The sequence below is a fragment of the Leopardus geoffroyi genome, chromosome B3 (genome assembly GCF_018350155.1).
Source record: "Leopardus geoffroyi isolate Oge1 chromosome B3, O.geoffroyi_Oge1_pat1.0, whole genome shotgun sequence".
Taxonomy (NCBI): Eukaryota; Metazoa; Chordata; class Mammalia; order Carnivora; family Felidae; genus Leopardus; species Leopardus geoffroyi.
This window is the reverse complement of record NC_059337.1, coordinates 72,110,899-72,133,653: the sequence shown is the minus strand read 5'-3', so window position 1 is coordinate 72,133,653 and position 22,755 is coordinate 72,110,899. Positions and strand designations below refer to the sequence as shown.

The following is a 22,755-nucleotide window of genomic DNA, read 5'->3' as shown; positions in this document are numbered from 1 at the left end:
TAGAGTTTTTCAAGAGTTCATTTTTGTTTGAGTAGCAGTTAAGTTCCATGGCACTAAAAGCCATTCAGCACTAACAGTTTATCTTCCAAAATACACTTTTCTGAAAATTGGAGCATTTGACTTGAAAACTGCATTTCTTGCCTTATTTTCATTATCGATTTACCTGTGTTGAGCGAAATTGTATATTTCCAGTGCGGTGAAGTATAAGGAATGTGAACTGGCAAGGTCATTGGTTTGGATGGTGACTTGTGCCAATGACAGTGAGTGGGTTGGTTAGGAGGGGTAGGTTAGATCTCTAAATCCAACAGGATTGGGCCATGAGTTGTTCTATGCCCAAAGATATGGATTAACTCACCATCATTGACTGAAACTGCTTTTAAAGTATCTTCTTCCTCATTAACAAAATTGTCTACTGAGCAACAACCTCTGTAGAAGCACCAATACCTCCCTGCCTTCTAAATCATACATTTTCTTATTTCCTGGAGCTCAAACATAAAAGTGACCCTTAAGGGGTGCCTGAGTGGCTCAGTCAGTTGAGCATCCCACTCTTGGTTTCAGCTCAGGTCATGATCCCAGGGTCTTGGGATTGAGCCCTGCACTGGGCTCTGCACTAAGTGTGGAGCCTGCTTAAGATTCTCGCTCCCACTCGTCTTCTTTCACACTCACGTTCTCTCTCGAATAAAAAATTGTTTTTAATGGAGCTTAAAAACAAGAATTATGAGCACTTCAGTAACTCTTAACATCATTTTTCACTTGGCAAATCAATAACTGCTGTGTTTCAAGGGTGGTCTTGACTGAAAACTGCTTAAGTGAAAATTTAGTTGTGCCCTCACTTGTTTGGCAATGTACATGTGCTCTTTCTTAATTTAGGAAAATGTTCCTGTGATAGCTACTCCTAGGAAAAACTAAAATACTACTATGTTAAAGTATAATGGAAACATTTTATATTAAATTGGGTTGAGGAGAAGAGAATTCTCTGAAAGACCATATAAAATCACTGTTTTCACTACCAGGAGGATTGAAACCTTAGAGATTCAGAGATTAGCCACTAATGAAGTATATTGGAGAGTCCACATATATGAATTACATAATTTTAATACATCACATTTGCTCCTTAAAACTTTGGAAGTTAGCAGAGCAGCACTTGGTGTGGGTAGTTTTCGTAGAAAACTGGGCCTTGAAATTAAGTTAGTTACTAAAAAGGTGCAGAACTAGAATTGTAAGATTTTTTTCCTACTGCTATGTCTTACCTTCTTATGCTGCCACAGTATTTTGTAAAAATGACATGGAATGTAGAGATTTTCTAAAACTGATACCCATGGAAGAAGCTTTTTGTTGTGCTTTGAATTTTCTCTTTACAAATTGTAGAGCCATACTTCCCCAATGGAAGAACCAACTGAGCAACCAGTGTCTGTATTTGAGAGCTGAATGCATGCTGGGCATTGGATTTAGGCACTAGTGAATAGCAAATAAGACAGACAATATTCTCCATCTTGTTGTAACTATGAGTACATCTTATGTTTAAATGTTGTTAGAATTGATCATGGCTTTTTATACACAACAAACACATTTAAATGGCTCTTTGTTTTTATAGTCCTAAGCTGGTTAATCTTGGCAGTTTTGTGTGGTTCAGTCTATTATCACAAACTAGTTAGCAGTAATGATTTATCTGTATAATTCTGTGGATAATAAAAATCAGGGATTTAGCTAACAGTAAATATAACACTGTTGGCAGACACCAGTAATTGCAATCCCTTCTTGTGAGAACTTTATTTGGGATTGTTTTTATGTTTGTTTTTTGAGTTATATATTATGTGTTGTGTTACTATGTATTGTAACACGTATAAAAAGAGATCAATATAGACTATTCATTATAAAAAGCAGTGCTTTATTGATACTGCCCTAGTACAAAGGAGGTTTTTATGTCCATCCCTTAAGATCAACCAACTATCCTTAGGTATGCATCTTCTTGAAGTAGCTGCAGTATTCAGAGCAGCAAAGAAGAAAGGTTTGAAGTGGACTTTTGAATGAAATTAGCCAAAAGAAACAAATAGACAATGAATATTATTCTTGTATAAGATCACTGTTGGGTCTTGCTGACTTAATTTTAGTTGTGAAGGAATTCTGTTTTCTTTTTATCCAATAGGATGTATAGTTACCCGGCACGCGTTCCTCCTCCTCCTCCTATTGCTCGGGCTGTAGTTCCCTCAAAACGCCAGCGTGTATCAGGAAACACCTCACGAAGAGGCAAAAGTGGCTTTAATTCTAAGAGTGGACAGCGGGGATCTTCGTCCAAGTCTGGAAAGTGTATGTATTACTGCAGTTTTGTGATTCTGCTATTTTCTTGTGTTGAAATAGGGAAATTAGTGCAGCCAGTAGTCAATTTTTATACAAATAGCTCCGCATTATCAAAACAGTGGAAGAGGAGAAGGTAGTGATTCAGGGGCCAATTTAGACTGCCTTCTATAAGTTACATAAATTACAAGGCCTTGGTAATTTGAAAAAAGTTGCTAGACTTTAGGGAGCTAACTAAGCATTTATAAATTTATGAAATGTGTAGGTCAGTAAAAACAGTACAAAAAAATGCTTTCAAATATAATTGAGGTCTTTAGCGGGCCTACAAAAGTAAGATTCTACTGCTAAGTGAGCAGGCACATTAGATTTAATTTTGTCTACCAGCTATAAAACTGAGGGTCCCCACATTACCGGGAGAATATGGTCCTGGCTCCATTTCTCCCCAGTGATCTTCTGTTGGCTACAGCCATATGGTTTAGCTGGGGATGAGTTTGGCAACAGGTAGCTTTCTGGTATAGTTGATTCTAATCTAGAGTTTTGTTTGTATTAAAGTGAAAGGCGATGACCTTCAGACCATTAAGAAGGAGTTGACCCAGATAAAGCAAAAAGTGGATTCTCTACTGGAAAGCCTGGAAAAAATTGAGAAAGAACAGAGCAAACAAGGAGGTAAATGGTTTTCCTGCTTGTTGGGTATAAAGTTGGGTTAGCCACCTAAGATAGTTGAAGGTATATGTTGGAGTAGTGGGATATAAAGCAATTGAATATGAAACTTGGGGAGTTTGAATTGGGAAGGGCATTTGTGTGGGAGGATTTAGGTTTGTGCTGCAGTTCTATGATCATTAGTGGGGATTGTCTACATCCTGTGGACATTACTTGCCCCTAGACAGACTTGTCCTTCTCATCCCCAGTAGAGATGAAGAATGATAAGTCAGAAGAGGAGCAGAGCAGCAGCTCCCTGAAGAAAGATGAGACTAATGTGAAGATGGAGTCTGAGGGGGGTGCAGATGACTCTGCTGAGGAGGGGGACCTACTGGATGATGATGATAATGAAGATCGGGGGGATGACCAGGTGAAAACCACGGGAAAGGAAAGAAAGAGGTGGTGGAGGGGGGATCAGGGACACATGGAGTGCCTCTAACTCCATCCTATTTGTGTCTGTTTCTCACAGCTGGAGTTGATCAAGGATGATGAAAAAGAGGCTGAGGAAGGAGAGGATGACAGAGACAGCGCCAATGGCGAGGATGACTCTTAAGCACATAGTGGGGTTTAGAAATCTTGTCCCATTATTTCTTTACCTAGGCGCTTGTCTAAGATCAAAATTTTCACCAGATCCTCTCCCCTAGTATCTTCAGCACATGCTCACTGTTCTCCCCATCCTTGTCCTTCCCATGTTCATTAATTCATATTGCCCTGCGCCTAGTCCCATTTTCACTTCCTTTGACGCTCCTAGTAGTTATGTTAAGTCTTACCCTGTAATTTTTGCTTTTAATTTTGATACCTCTTTATGACTTAACAATAAAAAGGATGTGTGGTTTTTATCAACTGTCTCCAAAATAATCTCTTGTTATGCAGGGAGTGCAGTTATTTCCATTCATACATGAGCTCAGTAGTTGCTTCCCTAACTGCAAAGGCAATCGCTTTAGTTGAGTAGCACCTGAGAGCAGCTTTGAGTTAGAGGTATGTGTGTTATACCCCACATAAGAGTGCTTATGTGGGGATGTTCAACACAAATGTAACAATGTATTTTTGTGAATGAGAGTTGGCATGTCAAATGCATCCTCTAGAAAAATTAGTGTAATAGTCTTAAGATTTGTTTTCTAAAGTTGATACTGTGGGTTATTTTTGTGAACAGCCTGATGTTTGGGACCCTTTTTTCTCAAAATAAACAAGTCCTTATTAAACCAGGAATTTGGAGAAAAAAAAGAACCTGGTTTTTTATTTTTGTAGTTAATTGTTTACTTCCAATTCTTTGTTTCACAGCGGCTTCCACAAAACCCTTAAAATGTACTAAATATATTTTTCTTTGAGTCATAGTCATTATGCATACCAACATACACTACTCAAACGATGTATCATTGGTGTGGGTATTGTGTTAAGGAGACAAGTTACTTAAATTCCTTTGCAGAATGGCTCTTCTTTCCAAATGAAAAGGTTTGGGAACTACATTAAGCCTTTTCATCAATGTTTTGTGGTCCAGTTGGCACCCTTTTTGAGATTTTTGTTGTGTGCTAAATTGTTTTCTCCTTAAATACATGAGGCTCAGACATGTCAAGATTTTTGGAAAATTGAAACAACTGGAGAACGAAGTTTCGTTTTTCTCCCATTTTATCCTTTTAATTGATATAGTCCCAGTTGCTTCCTGGATTGAGTCTGTGCCTCACTGTTATTAAAATAGGAAAGCTCTTTCTTTACTTCTCTTCTATAGTATATAATAACCTTGCAAGGTTACTGAGAACATGTATTTTACTTTAAATTGGTTTAATCCCTGTAAGTAATTTTTGCGCCTTTGCCAATATGATTAAATTGTTGTGATTTTTAGTCACGATACTAATTAGCACCCAAACTTCTAAGGACAGATTTATTAAACAGCTTCTAGATTTGTGATGTTTGCCTAATCCTGAAAGGTCCAGTTTATTTATGTTTTATACTTCAGTTTCCAGCCGAACAGGACAAAAACATGGTTAGTTTAGACTACTATCGTTCACACAAACCTTGGATTCCCCAGAAAAGTTGTTGCAACAAGGCATTTGTATCCAGCCTACTAGAAGTCCTGTCCTATTTATTAGAATTCCATAAATCGTTTTATGTAACAGGTGACAAAGCAGAAAAGAAGGAAGAGCTGAACTATGGACTCCCTTTGGACCTCATGTCCACAGTACGAAAGTAGCTTTTTACCCACCCTGTTTCTGATCTGACATGATTTCATGTTACACAAACTCCCTTTCGGCACATAACTCCCAACAAGAAAATAAATTGGATGCTTAGAAGAAAGGGACACGGTTCTAAGATGTTAATAAAACCTGTTTAAGGTTATGTTAGCCATCAGTACTTAAAAGATAATAGACTAGTCAGGCCAGGCCTAAAAATACCTACTTTTATAATTTCGTATGAAACCAAATATTGAAAGAAACTGCAGAAAGCTTAGAGAAATGATCATATGCTGTTAGAACACATATACACATAGGGTTATTGATACAATGCCAAGAGACCTCTAGTTTATCTTGATGGGGAAGAATCATTTCATACTTGAAGATCCTCTTAGAACAATACTGTAGAATTCTATAGTCATAGGTGTACTCTTTTAATACTTTGAAATTCAGGCTCCAAGGCCAAAACTGTACGAAAGTAAAGGAAACATGATTGAAATAGCATATAGTTCTATATCTTGCAATCTGATGAAATGGATAGATTACAAACTTGTTTTTAAAAAAAAAAGAGGCCATCGTCTTACCACCGATCTAATGAAGGTTTATAGTCACTGTTATGTTACTTAACTTTGGGCCCCAGGAAAGAGATTGGAGTAGTTTTAATAGAAATCTAGGCAGAGCAAGTGGTGGGCTTGGTTAGCAGTGCAGGTAAGGATGAAAAGCTTGAGTTTCAGACTCAGCTAATTGTTGTTTAGAGGGAATTCTGGGTAACGACAATCTCAAATTCCAGGACCTTAAGCTATTCAGTAGAAGTAAGATTTAAAACAGTAAAATATGGTGATGTATTTGTTGGGTATAAAATTCAGAATAATGTTTTCCTTTTTTCCCCCAATATGCCAAGAAATAAAAGAAAAAATAGCTTGGAAGCTTTTAAGAATGGTTTCCAGGAGCGCCTGGGTGGCTCAGTCGGTTAAGCGTCCGACTTCAGCTCAGGTCACGATCTCACGGTCCATGAGTTCGAGCCCCGCGTCAGGCTCTGGGCTGATGATGGCCCAGAGCCTGGAGCCTGCTTCCGATTCTGTGTCTCCCTCTCTGAACCTCCCCCGTTCATGCTCTGCCTCTGTCTCAAAAATAAACGTTAAAAAAAAAATTTTTTTTTTTTTTTTTTTAAAAGAATGGTTTCCAGCCAGGAATTAAGGAGGTAGATGACTTAAAATGAAATCTTTGAAACTTTTTTTTTTTTTAAGAGTTTTAATTTTTTTTAGAGAGAACAAGCAGGGGAAGGAAGAGGGTGAGAGAGGATCCCAAGCAGGCTCCACACCCAGTCTGGACCCCAATGTGGGGCTCTATCTCATGACTAAAATCAAGAGTTAGATGCTTAACTGAGCCCCCTAGACTTTGAAACATACCTGATACCCAATTTTTAATGGAGAAACTTCTTTGGAGTTGACTGGCTAAGGTAGTTTCAAGTTTCATCTGAAAACTGCAAGGATTATTAGTACGATTCAGTACTTGTTTTAAAGCCTCTGTTTTACAGAGGGAACTAGGCATAACAAAATAGGAAAATGTAAATAAGAACAACAGGATTATGGTAAATTGGAACCAGAGAATAAACAAGTCAAATGAATATTAAAAATGTAATGTAAGGAATAGAAAAATAGGCATCATTCCAGCCATACAGTAACCAGAAGATCGCAAAAAGGAGTCTACTGGATGACTTCTAGCAATAGATTTATTCAAAAGAATAAGTAGCTAGGAGAAGCAAAGCCCATGGATATGATATGCAAAGTAAAGAAACAGAACTGATGAGACATGGTTTTAGACAACCTAGATGAGGTATGTTATGGAAGTAGTTGGGAAATAGGAAATAGCTGTGTATTTAATGAGATCAATTGAAAGCTATACTTAGTTCTGAGCACATGTAGCTGACCTGTGACAGCATTGACTGACTAATGATGAACTAATGAATATTATTTTTAGGAAAACCAGAAAGCCTCATCATTGTGTGGCCTAGGAGAATGAAGGATTTAGCCATATCCATTGACCTTTTTATTGAATGTGAGGGAAATTCAGCTGCACCAGTGTCAAATGGGGTTTGAGTTTCTGGACCCTGGTTCAGATCACACCAAAAATTGCAATTCAGTGGAGTTCTAGATAGATTTAAGGAAAAAAGACACTGTGATGAGTTGAAGCCAGTTAACAATAGTAGACACACAAATAAGACATAAAATGAGAGCGACCAGTAAATGAGCTACATATAATGTGCAGAGTATGGGCTGGTAAGTAACTATAAAGAACTTCATTTGCCTTATCAATGCTGAATCTCATAGAGAACAGGTATCATTTACACTGTGTTTGACAAATGGGGCATTATGTTGGAGAATTTTTAGTGTTTGGAAAGACCTTAGGATAAAGTGAAAATCTGCCCAGCTTTTCTGTACAGAAAAGGCTAGATTTCAGATATATATGTGACTGGGATGACAATTCCAAATATTTAGAGGGGAGACTAAAGTAGGAGTGTTGGAAAATACCTATTTGAATTTTAATCAAATTAGTCCTAATAAAGAAGGCCTCAAAACAATATATGGTTCATAAGTAACTTTCAAGTTAATCCAAAAACTTAAAATCCCAATTTGGAAAAGCAAAACCTGTTTAAAGCCCTGTTGAGAGCTAGTCAGCCTCCCCCACTCCGCACTTAAGTCAGAACTACAATAGAAAGAAGGGGACAGTATAATGGAGTGCAAAAAGGCAAAGCAGTTACATAATAGAAGCCCAAGATTTGATTGTGCAAAATGACTCCTGCAGGCTGGCCTCTTCACAAACAGTTTTAAAATAATTATTAGTTGAGTGGATCTCAACCTTGGTTGTGCATTAAAATTACCAAGGGAGCTTTTAAAATCCTGACACCCAGGTGTGCATTCCAGACCAATTAAATCTCTTCAGTTGGGACTTAAGTGGATTAAGAGAAGTGCTTACAGTAAGAAAGTATGGTGGCAACGCATTATTTTAAAAAATGAAAGTGTTAGGTGCAAGGGTGAGAGTGTACCTGCATTGAAATCTATGGCCAAAGTATAGAAAGCACTGAAGAGGGGGAGGTGTCTGGGTACGGTTATAAGTTGAGAAAAGCTAGGGCCGGAAGAGAGACACATGTTAAAGTAAGCCCAATTTTATCCATCCACCATTCTTAAAACTATTGCACTGTCCAGTAGAACTTTCTGTAATGGAATTATTTCATAATGCATTGACCAATATGCTAGCCCTGTGGCTGCCACCCTTGAAATGTAGGTACTGTGACTAACTGGATTCTAATTTTTACTTTTTTATTAGCACAATGCAGGGTATGGGCAGAGGGAGAGAAAGCAAGAATCTTAATGGGCTTGATCCCACAACCCTGAGACCATGACCTGAGCTGAAGTCAGAGTCGATGCTCAACCGACTGAGCCACCCAGGCGCCCCACATTTTATTCATTTTTAATTTAAATAGCCACAGGTAGCATGTGGCCAGTTTATTGGATAGTGTAGTGCTAGAGAATACTGAGCAGTTTTCAAACAAGTACAGATGACTTAGTGAACAAATGTGACTTTCCAAGTTGTTTCATGCCCTGAGTTCATTGAAGATATTTCTAGGCCCTAAGCCCTACAGTATTCAAGAGTATGAGGACATCCACAGCTACAAGTTTAGTCTGCCAACTTCAGTTAGCAATGCTTCTCGCAAGATATAATCTTGTCAGGGGGGCCCAAGGCATCCATCCAAGCATGATGCTGGGCAAGCATTTAACACAGTCTTACTGATTTTCACACAATCCCATTAGGTTAGATTATATAATCCAATATATATATAGGATTATATTCCATATACATATATATGTATGGAAGTAATTCTGTGTTTCAGAGTTTCGGATGAAGTGCCTTGTTGAATGCCCATAATTATGTTAGTGCCAACATTTCAACCTGTGATCTGACTTGACCAAGGATTTTGGACCTTAGGAGAGGAAATGGTATCTTTGAGCTTACATCCTGAATCCCAAAAACTGACAACTGTTACCAAACCAGGATAACAGACTTTAGGATCCCAGTACTCTTTCTTAAATTTAACAAAAGAAAAATATCCTTACAATTTTTCTCTCGATTCTGTACACTGAATACTAGGAGGGATTCATAGACCTAACAATTACAACACATCTTATTGAAGAACACCTGGCTAAGAATATAGTCTCTCTCAGCCGTTTTCCTTAGCTCTTCCTGGGTAACCCAGAGGCACTATTTTAAACTATTCTATCTCAAGCAACAAACGTTACAAATATCTTGTAAAAATTATTTTCTTCAGGATAACACTCTGATTATACAACTTTGACCCTGTATCTTTATGCCTTCAAGGTCCGTTAGAAGCACCTGGCAGTGTCATTGCAAGAGTGTCCTTAAAAAAAGGCTTGATCTTTACCCCAAAAGATTTATTAATGTGAAATGATGTTCAGTGACACAGGTTGAGGTACCGCTGCAAACTTACAAGCCACAATGAGTTTCTGGTGTGAATTTGGGACATAAGGGACCCCCCCCCCCCCCCCCAGCAAAAGTTTGAGCCTGAGAATCTACCTGTCGACCTGTCGAGTTCAATGACTCAGAAACCACGTGCCCATTTCCAGCTTGGTTAACAGCTTTACTAGTTCCCATCCAGACTTAAAAAATCTTCCTATGGATCATAAAGTCTTGGAGTCTGATAACCTTTTGCCTATTTTGTCCCTGCCCTAAAGGATATTTGCTTTAGAGAGAGATGAGACACTTAAAGACCCTCTTGGCCCTCCTGGAGGGATTTACCAGAGGGCTTGTAGTGGAGCCAGGTGGTCTGCTAGATGAGCTAGAGCCAGCTGCCAGCCCACCGTCTCTCACAGTATTCCTCTCCCTACTCAGAACCCATGATACTACATTTTGTTAGCTTCCTCATCCAGTCAAACCTGCCCTTTCCCCAGAACTTTACGTGGACTCCACAGAAGCTGTTCTATAGTGGCAGCTAGGTCATTCACAGGGTCTTGGAAGCTGCCGGGGTGTAGTTGCCAGAAGGTTGTCTGCTTAACTGCTGGAAATACTGCAGTGGTCTGCTCTGTCCTTATTAGCAGGTCCTTCATCCTGGACTGACCCTCAGCATTTTTCCAGCTAGATTCTCAGTGTCTTGGGAAGGAGGAGCAGCTCTTAGAGTCTACTCCCTTGTGGGAAGTCTAGAAGCATCCTCACTTGCTCACTGTTATTTGACCACCTGTGGAGATAGCTTCAGTGTTTGCTGTCAGTGTTTTCATTCCCTCTCACCTGGGCAAACAATCCTGATTCATTCCCCTGGTGGGACCCAGTAACTACCTGGCTACATACCCAGGGCCTTGCCATCTCCCTACCTCTCTGAAGCTTAACCTGTCTTGTCCTCTTAAGCACTCACCTAAGTGTAAGGATACACATCTTCCCTTTTAAAATATTAACCCTCCAGCACAGTCCCTCACTTTGTGAAGGAGTCTGCAGTCTTCACACAAATGGCTCAAAGGTTTATTTTCCTTAGATCTCTACAGACCTTGGGAGGCTTTGTCTCAGCTTTGGTGTATCTGAGGAGTCCTGTTTTAACTTTTCCCACCCAAGACGGCAGCCTCCTGCCTGCCCTTTATACACTCATTTTTCTTGCCTTCCTTGCAATGCCCGTTGGATGTCAGTGGTTTCATTACCACATTTCCCCACTCCTGCCCTCTTGCAACTTTGGTAGTCTTCAGTCCTCCCCTTGAGGAATAGTTGTACTTGGCTTCAGAATAACAGCAGCTTCAGAATCTCCTAGGCACAATTCAGTTGCAACATGATCATATACCACTTTTCCTAAGAAGAAATATGCTAGTGAAACAAAAATAACCAAGTTTAACAAAATGCATATCCCTGTATCCAGCTGAGGTAAACACATGGTTCTATTTGCTGTTTAGAAATAAATGCCATATTTTATTGCTACTGGTAAAACTCATGTGCCTCATAAATGTCTGTTCAATCCGTTTTACTTTCTCTCCACCTTCACCTACCATCATTCCAGTCCAAGCTACCATCACCTTGCCTCTGGTTTACTGCAGTACCCTCCTGTATACCCACAGCCACTGTGATCCTTTTCCAGTCACTTCCGCACAACAGCCATAGCGATCTTTTCAAAACACACCTATAATCATGGCACTTCTTGGTTTAAAAGCCCTTCTGGCTTCACTTGCCTTATGATAACGGTAAAACTTCTTACAGTCTACACAGGCATAAATGGTCTTCCCTTGACCATCTGTCCAGCCTCTCGACCATGTGCTCCCTTACCTACCTTGTCCAAATTTTCTTTTGTGCCTCTTACTCCCCATGGTCACTCCCCACACCTTTGTCCATTTGGGTCCCTAGTTAACTTCTTTTCATCCTAAGAGTTCAACTCAAGTGTTGCTTCCTCCAGGAATCCTCCCCTGCCTTTCTTAAGTAGACCAGTAGGCTCTCAGAGAACCAGTAATCTCTTTGTAGCACAAATTACAGTCACACTCATCAATGTGTATGATTTCTTAATACGGCTTTCTTATTAGAGTGTTACTCAGTGAGAGCAGGAACCACATCTGTTACTGTTCACCAATATATCTCAAGTGTTTCACTGTGTCTGAAACTTAGAAATAGGCTCAATGAATGAAAACGGGAAGTGGACAGGTGAAATGGGGGAAGGTTAGCTCTGGGTAGGGCAGTATTGGAAACACAGCCTGAATGCCAAGCAAGGTTGAAGAACTGACTGTACAACACACCTGAAGGAATGTTGTAATGCCTTGGGCCTGTCCCAAGGAGATGCATTCTTGCAGGGAATTTCAGTGCCCCTGCTTTCATTGTAATATTTCACAATCCTTTCCCTGTGCCTCCAGTAAATCCCTAATAATCCATGTCTGGTTGCCAAGGATATGAGAGAGTGCATTATCCAAGAAAGATGCAGATGCTCATTGAAATTAACCTGTTTTAATACCTGTAAGTCCAGTTGCCCTTACAAAGACCACTGTACCCTTAATGAGTTGCTCTCTGACCCCTCAACACCTGTATTCTTTAATTTTTTTAAACTATACATATATAAAATGCATGCATTTTAAGCATGCAGCTTCATGAGGATTTACAAAATGAACATGCCTGTTTAATTAAACACCACCTTGATCAGGATATGGAACATTACCAGCACCCCAGAAGCAACCTTCATGCCCCCTCCAACCATTACCCCACTAGGTAACCACTATTTTGACTTCTATCACCATAGATAGGTGTTGTTTGTGAACTATACATAGATGGAATAGTACTGTTGAAGTTTGGGCTCCCCTGGGAGAAACACTTGGATGTATTTTATGTGGGGAATGACTCCAGGAGACATGACTCCTGAGGAAGTGGAAGAGTGAGACAGTTAAGAAGAAAAAGCCAATATAAAGGTGTGTTACTGAGATTAGGTACATAATGCTCAGAGTTTTCTGAAGGATGGGGGAACAGGAGGCTGGAATATTTATCCACTGGCTCCTGTTCCCCATTGACAGAGGGATGCCACAGCAGGGGTTCACTTCTCTGCAATTTTGGGCTGTAACTGATCTTAATCAGCTCCAACAGCATTGAAGGACATTTGGATTGTTTTGGTTTGAGTAATATTGCCATGAACATTCTTGTACCTGTCTTATGAGAACACATGTACACATTTGTACATATTTCTGTTGGGTATATATATAATCGGGTGGTATTGGGACATAGGTTATGTGTGTATGCAGCTTTAATAGATATTGCCAAACAGCTTTCCAATGTGATTGTACTAATTGATATTTTCACTAGCTGTAAATGAAATTTTTCGTTGCTCCACATCCTTATCAGCACTTGGTATTGTTAGTCCTTATAATTCTAGTTTTTTTTTAATGAGTGTGAGTGTGCCTCAGTTTGCTCTTTGGTAAACTTTTTATTGTATAATTTACATACAGAAAAGTGCACAAATCATGTGTACAGCTGTTACTTGTCACACACTGAACACACTCACAAAAAATAGCAAGAAATCAAGAATTGAAAAATCACCAGCACTACAGAAGTCCCATGCATGCATGCCCTCTTCTGGCAACTTATACCACCATCCCAAAGGACATCTATTATCCTGACACCATAGATTCTTTTTGGCTGTTTTTGAGCTTCAAATAAGTGAAATAATATATTATGTGGGGGTTTTTTTGTCTATCTTCTTTGAGTCAACATTATGTCTTTTCAATTCATCTATATTGTTGCATGTTGTAGGTGGTTCGTTCATACTGTTGTATAATATTACATTATACAAATATACTGCAATTTATTCATTCTGTGAGTAGGCATTTAGACTGTTTTCAGTTTGGGCTATTATGAATAAAGCTGCTATGAACATCCTAGAGCATGTCTTTTTTTTAACAAATGTGTCTATTTCTGCTGGGTATAAAACTAAGAATGAAATCACTAGAATAAAGAATATTATCCCATACCCTTGCCTATCTGCTATTTTCCAATTTTAGCTATTCTAGTAGGTATCCTAGCAGTGTCACATTAATTTTTTCCCCCTTTGGGGCTCCTGGGTGGCTCAGTCTGTTAAGCATCCAACTCTTGATTTCAGTCTTGATCTCATGGTTCATGGGTTCAACCCTCGCATCGGGCTCTGCACTGACAGTGTAGAGGCTGCTTGGGATTCTGTCTCTCCTCTCTCTCTGCCTCTCTCCCACTCACACTCTCTCTCTAAATAAACATTTAAAAATATTTAAATTTTTTTTTCTTAATTTTTTTTTCTTTCCTTTAAAAAAAATCAGCTTCTAGAGGCACCTGGCTGGCTCAGTCAGAAGAGCATGTGACTCTTGATCTCAGGGCCCAGAGTTCAAGACCCATGTTGGGTGTAGAGATTATTTAAATAAATAAAGGTTTAAGAAAAAATAACGTTCTAATGTTGGAGTAACATTTGGTTTACAGAAAAGTTGCAAAGAGTACAGAGAGCTTTTTGTCTACCCACCCTCCAGTTTTGCCTAATGTTAACATCTTAATGCTACCATGGTACATTTTTCAAAATTAAGAAACCAACACTGGCACATTACTATTAAACTCCAGACCTTATTCAGATTTCAGCAGTTACTACATTCACTCATGTTGGTGGCGGGGGGTGGTTCTGCACAATTTTATCACCTGTATAATTCATGTAATCACCACCACATTCAATATGCAGAACTGTCCCATCACCACAAAAGAACTCTTATACTATTTATCATTGTACTGTGTCCCCCATCCTCCTACAACTGTTCCTATCCCTTGTAAACCACTAATCTGTTCTTCATCACTATAATTTTGCCATTTCAAGAAGTTCTATAAATGACATCATACTATGTAACCTTTTGAGAAGGGCTGTCCCACAGACACCCACAGCACAGTGCCCTCGAATTTCATCCAAGTTGTTACTTGTAACAATAGTTTGTTCCTTTTTATTGCTGTGGATGTACGAATTTGTTTAACCCATTCATCTGTCGAAGGACATTTGCAATGCTTCCAGTTTGGGGCTATTACAAATAAAAGTTGCTATAAATATTTGTGTATCAGTTTTTGTGGACATAAGTTTTCACTTCTCTGGGATAAATGCCCAGGGGTGTGGTGATTGATGAGTGGCATGGTAAGTATATGTTTAATCTTATGAGAAATTGCTAAACTATTTCCCGGAGTTGCTGTGTTATTTTACATTCCCACCAACAAGTACAAGAGATTTAGTTTCTCTGCATTCTTGGCAAGATTTGAGATTGTCACTACTTGCTTTTTAAAAAAAGTAATCTCTATACCCAATGTGGGCTCGAACTCAACCCTGAGAGTAAGAGTCACATGCTCCACTGACTCAGTCAGACGACCCAGGATTGTTGCTAGTTTTTATTTTCACTTTTTTTTCCAGGCTTATTTACTTATTGTGAAAGAGACAAAGACAGCGTGAGCATGGGAGGGGTAGAGAGAGAGAGAGAGAGAGAGAGAGAGAGAGAATCCCAGGCAGGATCCGCACCTCAGTGCAGAGCCCAATGCGGGGCTCAAACTCACAAAACCTGAGCTGAAACCAAAATTTGGACGTTTCACCGACTGACCCACCCAGGTGCCCCTATTTTCACTTTTTCAGTAGGTATGTAGTGGGGATTTGTTTTCATTTTTTTTGTAGTTTTTGTTTACTTGTTTGCATTTCCCTAATGGCTATGATATTGACCATCTTTTCATGTGGTTGTCTGCCATCCACATATCCTCTTTGGTGAATTGTCTGTGAATGGCTTTTTTCTATGTTATAATTGTTTTTTTTTTTTGTTTGTTTGTTTGTTTTTTTTTTTACACTGCTGAATCTTGAGGGGTGCCTGGTTGGCTCAGTCAGTAAAGCATGTGCGTCTTGATCTCAGTCATGAGTTCAAGCCCCACACTGGGTACAGAGCTTACTTAAAAAAAGAAACTTCTGAGGGGTGCCTCTGTGTCTCCCACTCTATGCCCCTCCCCTACTTGTGTGTGTGCACTCTCTTGCTCTCTCTCTCTCTCTCTCTCTCAAAAATAAACTTAAAAAAAAGAAACTGCTAAGTTTGGGGAGTTATTTATATATTCTAGAGACAGATCCTTTGTCAAATGGTTTGCAAATATTTCCTCTCATTCTGTAATTTTTTTAATCTTTTTATTACTTTATTCTATATTATTTTATTTTAAGTTTACATCTAAGTTAGCATACAGTGCAATAATGATTTCAGGAGTAGATTCCAGTGATTCATCCCCTATGTATAACAACCAGTGCTCATCCCAACAAGTGTCTTCCTTAATGCCCCTTACCCATTTAGCCCATTCTCCCACCCACAATCCCTTCAGCAACCCTCAGTTTGTTCTCCGTACTTAAGAGTCTCTTATGTTTTGTCCCCCTCCTTGCTTTTATATTATTTTTGCTTCCCTTCCCTTATGTTCATCTGTTTTGTCTCTTAAAGCCCTCATATGAGTGAAGTCATATGATATTTGTCTTTGACTATTTTCGCTTAGCACAATACCCTCTAGTTCCATCCACATAGCTACAAACATCAAGATTTCATTCTTTTTGATTGCCGAGTAATACTGCATTGTATATATATACCACGTCTTGTTTGACAGTGCTGCTATCAACATTTGAGTGCATGTGTCCCTTTGTAACACCATACCTATATCCCTTGGATAAATACCTAGTAGTGCAATTGCTGGGTTATAGAGGAGTTCTATTTTTAATTTTTTGAGGAACCTCCATACTGTTTTCCAGAATGGCTGCACCAGTTTGCATTCCCACCAGCAGTGCAAAAGAGATCCTCCTTCTCCGCATCCTTGCCAACATCTGTTGTTGCCCGAGTTGTTAATGTTAGCCATTCTGGCAGGTGTAAGGTAGTATCTTATTGTGGTTTTGATTTGTATTTCCCTGATGATGAGTGATGTTGAGCATTTTTCATGTGTCTGCTAACCATCTGGATGTCTTGTTTGGAGAAGTGATTATACACGTCTTTTGTCCATTTCTTCACTGGATTATTTGTTTTTAGGGTGTTGAGTTTGATCTTTATAGATTTTGGATACTAACACTTTATCTGATATGTCGTTTGCAAATATCTTCTCCCATTCTGTCAGTTGCCTTTTAGTTTTGCTGATTGTTTCCTTTGCTGTGCAGAAGCTTTTTATTTTGATGAGGTCCCAATGATCCATTTTTGCTTTGGTTTCCCTTGCCTCTGGAGACGTGTTGAGTAAGAAGTTGCTGCAGCCGAGGTCAAAGAGGTCTTTGCCTGTTTTTCCCCTCTAGGACTTCTAGGATTTTGATGGCTTCCTATCTTACATTTAGGTCTTTCATCCATTTGGAGTTTATTTTGTCTCGTGTAAGAAAGTGGTCCAGGTTCATTTTTCTGCATGTCACTGTCCAGTTTTCCCAGCACCAGTTGCTGAAGAGACTGTCTTTATTCCATTGGATATTCTTTCTTGCTTTGTCAATAATTAGTTGGCCATATGTTTGTGGGTCCATTTCTGGGTTCTCTGTTCTGTTCCATTGATCTGAGTGTCTGTTTTTGTGCCAGTACTATACTGTCTCGATGATTACAGCTCTGTAATATATCTTGAGGTCTGGGATTGTGATGCCTCTTGCTTTGATTTTCTTCTTTAGGATTGCTTTAGCTATTGGGGTCTTTTCTGATTCCATACAAATTTTAGGATTGTTTGTTCTAGCTCTGTGAAGATTGATGGTGTTTTTGTTTTGTTTTGTTTTGATAGCGGTTGTGTTTGTTTTTTCATCTTAACAGAGCCTTTTGTAGAGCAAATGTTTTTAAATTTGATAAAGTCCAGTTTATCAATTTTTGTCTTTTATGGATCATGCTTTTTTAAAAAAAACTTTTGAGAGAGAGAGAGCACTAGTAGGGGAGGGGCAGAAAGAGGGAGACACATAATCCAAAGCAAGCTCCAGGCTCTGAGCTGCCAGTAGAGCCCAACGCGGGGCTCGAACTCACCAACACTGAAATCATGACCTGGGCTGAAGTTGGATACTTAATTGACTGAGCCCCCCAGGCACCCCAATCATGCTTTTAAGTGTCATTTCTAATAACTCTTTACCAAGAACTAGGTCCTGATGATTTTCTCCTATGTTTTCTCTGATAAACTTTACAGTTTTATCATTTACATTTTTTGACTATTATGAACATTTATTTAGCAAAAAAAAAAAAAAAAGTTCAATAAGAAAATGCATAGCCTGATTTTTATTTTGTAGTAAAACAGGTGCTAGGAGAGGGGACATGTGGAAGCAGTTGGTTTCTTCCGGTAAACACACCCATTGTTGATACTTGTCCCAAGACTTCTAACATGGTAATACTATTTCTTTGAATTACCACCATTCCAATATTGTTCTGTTGCCCACTAGTGCCATCTCCACACACTGATCTATCACAAGATTCGTAAAGGGATCGAACCCCAGCAATATTCCTTGGACATCTGCCACCATTTAATTTCAATGATAATTTCTTGTTTATAAATTTTTCCAACATGGGAGCGTGAGCTTTGCTCATGATGTCTACCTCAAAGATGCCTCCTCATTTACATTTTTTTAAGTTTATTTATATTGAGAGAGAGGGCACACGTGCGTGCACACATACATGAACGCGCAGCAGGAGAGGGACAAAGAGAGGGAGACAGGGAATCCTTAGCAGGCTCCATGCTGTCAGTGCAGACTCACAAACTGTGAGATCATTACCTGAGCCAAAACCCAGAGTCGGACACATAACCGACTGAACCATCCAGGCACCCCTCTTTTACATCTATGATCCACTTTGTTATTTTTTTGTATAAGATGTAGGGTTTAGATTGAAGTTTTTTTTTTTTAATTTATTTTTTACCTATGGTTATTCAATTGCTCCAGCACCATTTGTTGAAAAGACTATCATTTGTTGAAAAGACTACCAGTGACTTGCTTCTGCACCTTTGTCAAAAATCAATTGGGCATATTTGTGTAAGTTCTATTTCTGGGTTCTCTATTTTGTCCCATTGATCAATGTATTTATCCACCTGTCCATACCATGTTTTCGTTAAAATTGGGTAAAACTGTCTTAAAATTGGTTAGAATGATTCCTTCCACTTTATTCTTTTATTTTTATATCTTGATCTTGTATCTTGCAGCCTCACTGAACTCTTATTCTAGGAGTTTTGTTGGTTAATTTGTTGGTAGCTTCTTTGAGAAAGGAAATTTCTCAGTTCACTGAGAATTTTGTGGATTCATCTGCCTAGATAGTCATGTCAACTGGAAAAAGGGATAGTTATAATTCTTCCTTTCCAGTACGGATGCCTTTTGTTTCCTTTTCTTTCATTCTTACACTGGCTAGGATTTCTAGTACAATGATGTATAAGGATGGTAAGAGCAGATATCCTGCCTTGTTCCTACTTTTAAAGGGGAAAGTATTCAGTCTTTTACCATAAGTATGATGTTAGCTGTAGGTTTTATTAGGCTAATTTTCCTCTACTCCTAATTTTTTGAGAAGTTGTTTTTTTTCCTCCCATGAATGAGTGTTGAATTTTGTCAAGTGTTTTTTGTGCATTAGATGATATTGTGTGACTTTCCACTTTAGCCTATTAATATGGTGGATTCAATTGACTGATTTCCAAATGTTGAACCAATCTTGCATCCCCAGAATCAATCCCATTTAGTCATGGTGCATAATTCTTTTTATATACATGGTTAGATTTTGTTTGCTAATATTTTGTTGCAGACTTTTGTGTCTATATTCATGAGGGGCGTGTGTGTGTGTGTGTGTGTTGTTCTGGTTTTTGGTTTGGGTTTGGTGTGCTTTGGTATCATGGTAATAGTGGCTCCATTAAATGATTTGGAAAGGATTCTATTTTCTTGAAGAGATTATGTAGAACTGGTGTAATTCTTTTCTAAACATTTGGTGGAACTAGCCACTGAAACCATCTAGATCTAGAGATTTATTTGTAAGGATTTTTTTTTTCATTTTTTTTTTTTTCATTTTTTTTTTCAACGTTTATTTATTTTTGGGACAGAGAGAGACAGAGCGTGAACGGGGGAGGGGCAGAGAGAGAGGGAGACACAGAATCAGAAACAGGCTCCAGGCTCTGAGCCATCAGCCCAGAGCCCGACGCGGGGCTCGAACTCACGGACCGCGAGCTGGTGACCTGGCTGAAGTCGGACGCTTAACCGACTGCGCCACCCAGGCGCCCCTGTAAGGATTTTTAAAACTAGGAACCCAATTACCTATTATCTATTTTGTATTGAGCGATTTTTATAATTTTTTTTATTTTTTAGGAATTGATCCATCTTATCTAAGTTGTTGAATTTATATGGGTAGAGTTGTTTGACCTATGCTCTTATGATTCTTTTCATGTCTGTGGGCTCTGTAGTGATTATCTACTGTTTCAATCTTGATATAGGTAACTTGTGTCTTTTTAATTTGTCAGTCTTGATAGAGGTTTATTAAGATGGTTGATTTGTTCAAAGAGCCACATTTTGTTCAGATTTTTCTAGTTTTCTATTTTCAATTTCATTTTTTCTGCTCTTATCTTCATTATTCCCCTTCTTTATTTTTTTAATATTATTTTTTAAATTTACATCCAAATTAGCATATAGTGCAACAACGATTTCAAGAGTGGATTGCTTAATGCCCCTTACCCATTTAGCCCATCCCCCCTCCCACAACCCCTCCTGTAACCCTCAGTTTGTTCTCCATATTTATGAGTCTCTTTTGTTTTGTCCCCCTCCCTGTCTTTGTATTATTTTTGTTTCCCTTCCCTTATGTTCATCTGTTTTGTATCTTAAAGTCCTCATATGAGTGAAGTCATATGATATCTGCCTTTCTCTGACTAATTTCGCTTAGCATTTTGACCTGAGCTGAAGTCAGACCCACTAGTTTCATCCACGTAGTTGCAAGCAGCAAGATTTCATTCTTTTTAATTGCCAAGTAATACTCCATTGTGTGTGTGTGTGTATATATATATATATATATATATATATACACACACACACACACACACACACACACACACACACCACATCTTTATGCATTCATCCATCAATGGGCATTTGGGCTCTTGCCATACTTTGGCTATTGTTGATAGTGCTGCTATAAACTTGGGAGTGCATGTGTCCCTTTGAAACAGCATACTTGTATCCCTTGGATAAATACCTAGTAGTGTAATTGCTGATTCATAGGGTATTTCTATTTTTGGTTTTTTGAGGAACCTTCATACTGTTTTCCAGAGTGGCTGCACCAGCTTGCATTCCCACCATCAATGCAAAAGAGATCCTCTTTCTCCGCATCCTCACCAACATCTGTTGTTGCCCGAGTTGTTAATGTTAGTCATTCTGGCAGGTGTAAGGTGGTATCTCATGGTGGTTTTGATTTGTATTTCCCTGATGATGAGTGATGTTGAGCATTTTTTCATGTGTCAGTTGGCCATCTGGATGTCTTCTTTGGAGAAGTGTCTATTCATGTCTTTTGTCCATTTCTTCAATGGATTATTTGTTTTTTGGGTGTTGAGTTTGATAAGTTCTTTATAGATTTTGGATACTAACCCTTTATCTGATATGTCGTTTGCAAATATCTTCTCCCATTCCGTTGGTTGCCTTTTAGTTTTGCTGGTTGTTTCCTTTGCTGTGCAGAAGTTTTTATTTTGATGAGGTCCCAATGGTTCATTTTTGCTTTGGTTTCCCTTGCCTCTGGAGACGTGTTGAGTAAGAAGTTGCTGCAGCTGAGGTCAGAGAGGTTTTTGCCTGCTTTTTCTTCAAGGATTTTGATAGCTTCCTGTCTTACATTTAGGTCTTTCATCCGTTTTGAGTTTATTTTTTTAATCTTTATTTATTTTTGAGAAAGAGACAGCATGTGAGCAGGGGGAGAGCAGAAAGAGAGGGAGACACAGAATCCAAAGCAGGCTCCAGGCTTTGAGATGTCAGCACAGAGCCTAAGGTGACGCTCGAACTCATGATCTGTGAGATCATGACCTGAGCTGAAGTCAGACGCTTAACTGACTGAGCCACCCAGGTGCTCCAGTTTTGAGTTTATTTTTATGTATGGTGTTAGAAAGTGGTCCAAGTTCATTTTTCTGCATGTCGCTGTCGTTTTCCCAGCACCAGTTGCTGAAGAGACTGTCTTTATTCCATTGGATATTCTTTCCTGCTTTGTCAAAGCTTAGTTGGCCATATGTTTGTGGGTCCATTTCTGGGTTCTCTACTCTGTTCCATTGATCTGAGCGTCTGTTTTTATGCCAGTACCATACTGTCTTGATGATTACAGCTTTGTAATACATCTTGAAGTCCGGGATTGTGATGCCTCCTGCTTTGGTTTTCTTTTTCAAGATTACATTGGCTATTTGGGGTGTTTTCTGGTTTCATACAAATTTTAGTATTGTTTGTTCTAGCTCTGTGAAGAATGCTGGTGTTATTTTGATAGGGATTACACTGAATATGTAGATTGCTTTGGGTAGTATTGACATTTTAACAATATTTGTTCTTCCTATACAGGAGCATGGAATCTTTTTCCATTTTTTGTATCTTCTTCAATTTCTTTCATAAGCTTTCTATAGTTTTCAGTGTATAGGTTTTTCACCTCTATGGTTACATTTATTCCTAGGTATTTTATGGGTTTGGGTGCAATTGTAAACGGGATTGATTCCTTGATTTCTCTTTCTGTTGCTTCATTGTTGGTGTATAGGAATGCAACCGATTTCTGTGCATTTGGTTTTTTGGTGGAATGTTTGGGGTTTTCCATATAGAGTATCATGTCATCTGTGAAGAGTGAAAGTTTGACTTCCTCCTGGCCAATTTGGATGCCTTTTATTTCTTTGTGTTGTCTGTTGAGGCTAAGACTTCCAATACTATGTTGAATAACAGTGGTGAGAGTGGACATCCCTATCTTTTTCCTGACCTTAGGGGGAAAGCTCTGTTTTTCCCCATATAATTTCCCTTCTTCTGCTTGCTTTGGGTTTGTTTTGCTCTTTTTTAGTTTCTTAAGATATAAGCATTTATTACTATAAATGTATTTTTCTGCTCTGCTTTAGCTGTTTCCCACAAATTTTAATATGTTGTATTTTAATTTTTATTCAGTTCAATGTA

The 22,755-nt window shown here is 38.8% G+C and overlaps 1 protein-coding gene and 1 pseudogene across 50 annotated transcripts in view; one reads left to right on the top strand and one right to left on the bottom strand.

Annotated features, from left to right (window-relative positions):
- HNRNPC (heterogeneous nuclear ribonucleoprotein C) overlaps positions 1–3,833 on the top strand; it is a 56,179-nt gene extending 52,346 nt beyond the window's left edge. For 24 of the 50 annotated variants that reach the window (XM_045450267.1, XM_045450279.1, XM_045450280.1 and 21 more), the window contains 4 exons: positions 2,147–2,307; positions 2,848–2,961; positions 3,204–3,364; positions 3,464–3,833. In XM_045450267.1, coding sequence (XP_045306223.1) covers positions 2,147–2,307; positions 2,848–2,961; positions 3,204–3,364; positions 3,464–3,547 — 520 coding nt within the window. In that variant the 3' untranslated portion in view covers positions 3,548–3,833. Of the gene's footprint in view, positions 1–2,119; positions 2,308–2,847; positions 2,962–3,203; positions 3,365–3,463 lie in introns of all 50 variants that reach the window. The other 26 variants (XM_045450269.1, XM_045450295.1, XM_045450273.1 and 23 more) reach the window with 3 other exon arrangements.
- Positions 3,834–17,899: 14,066 nt separating this feature from the next.
- On the bottom strand, positions 17,900–18,205 carry LOC123583690 (annotated as a pseudogene).
- Between the last annotated feature and the right edge of the window lie 4,550 nt (positions 18,206–22,755).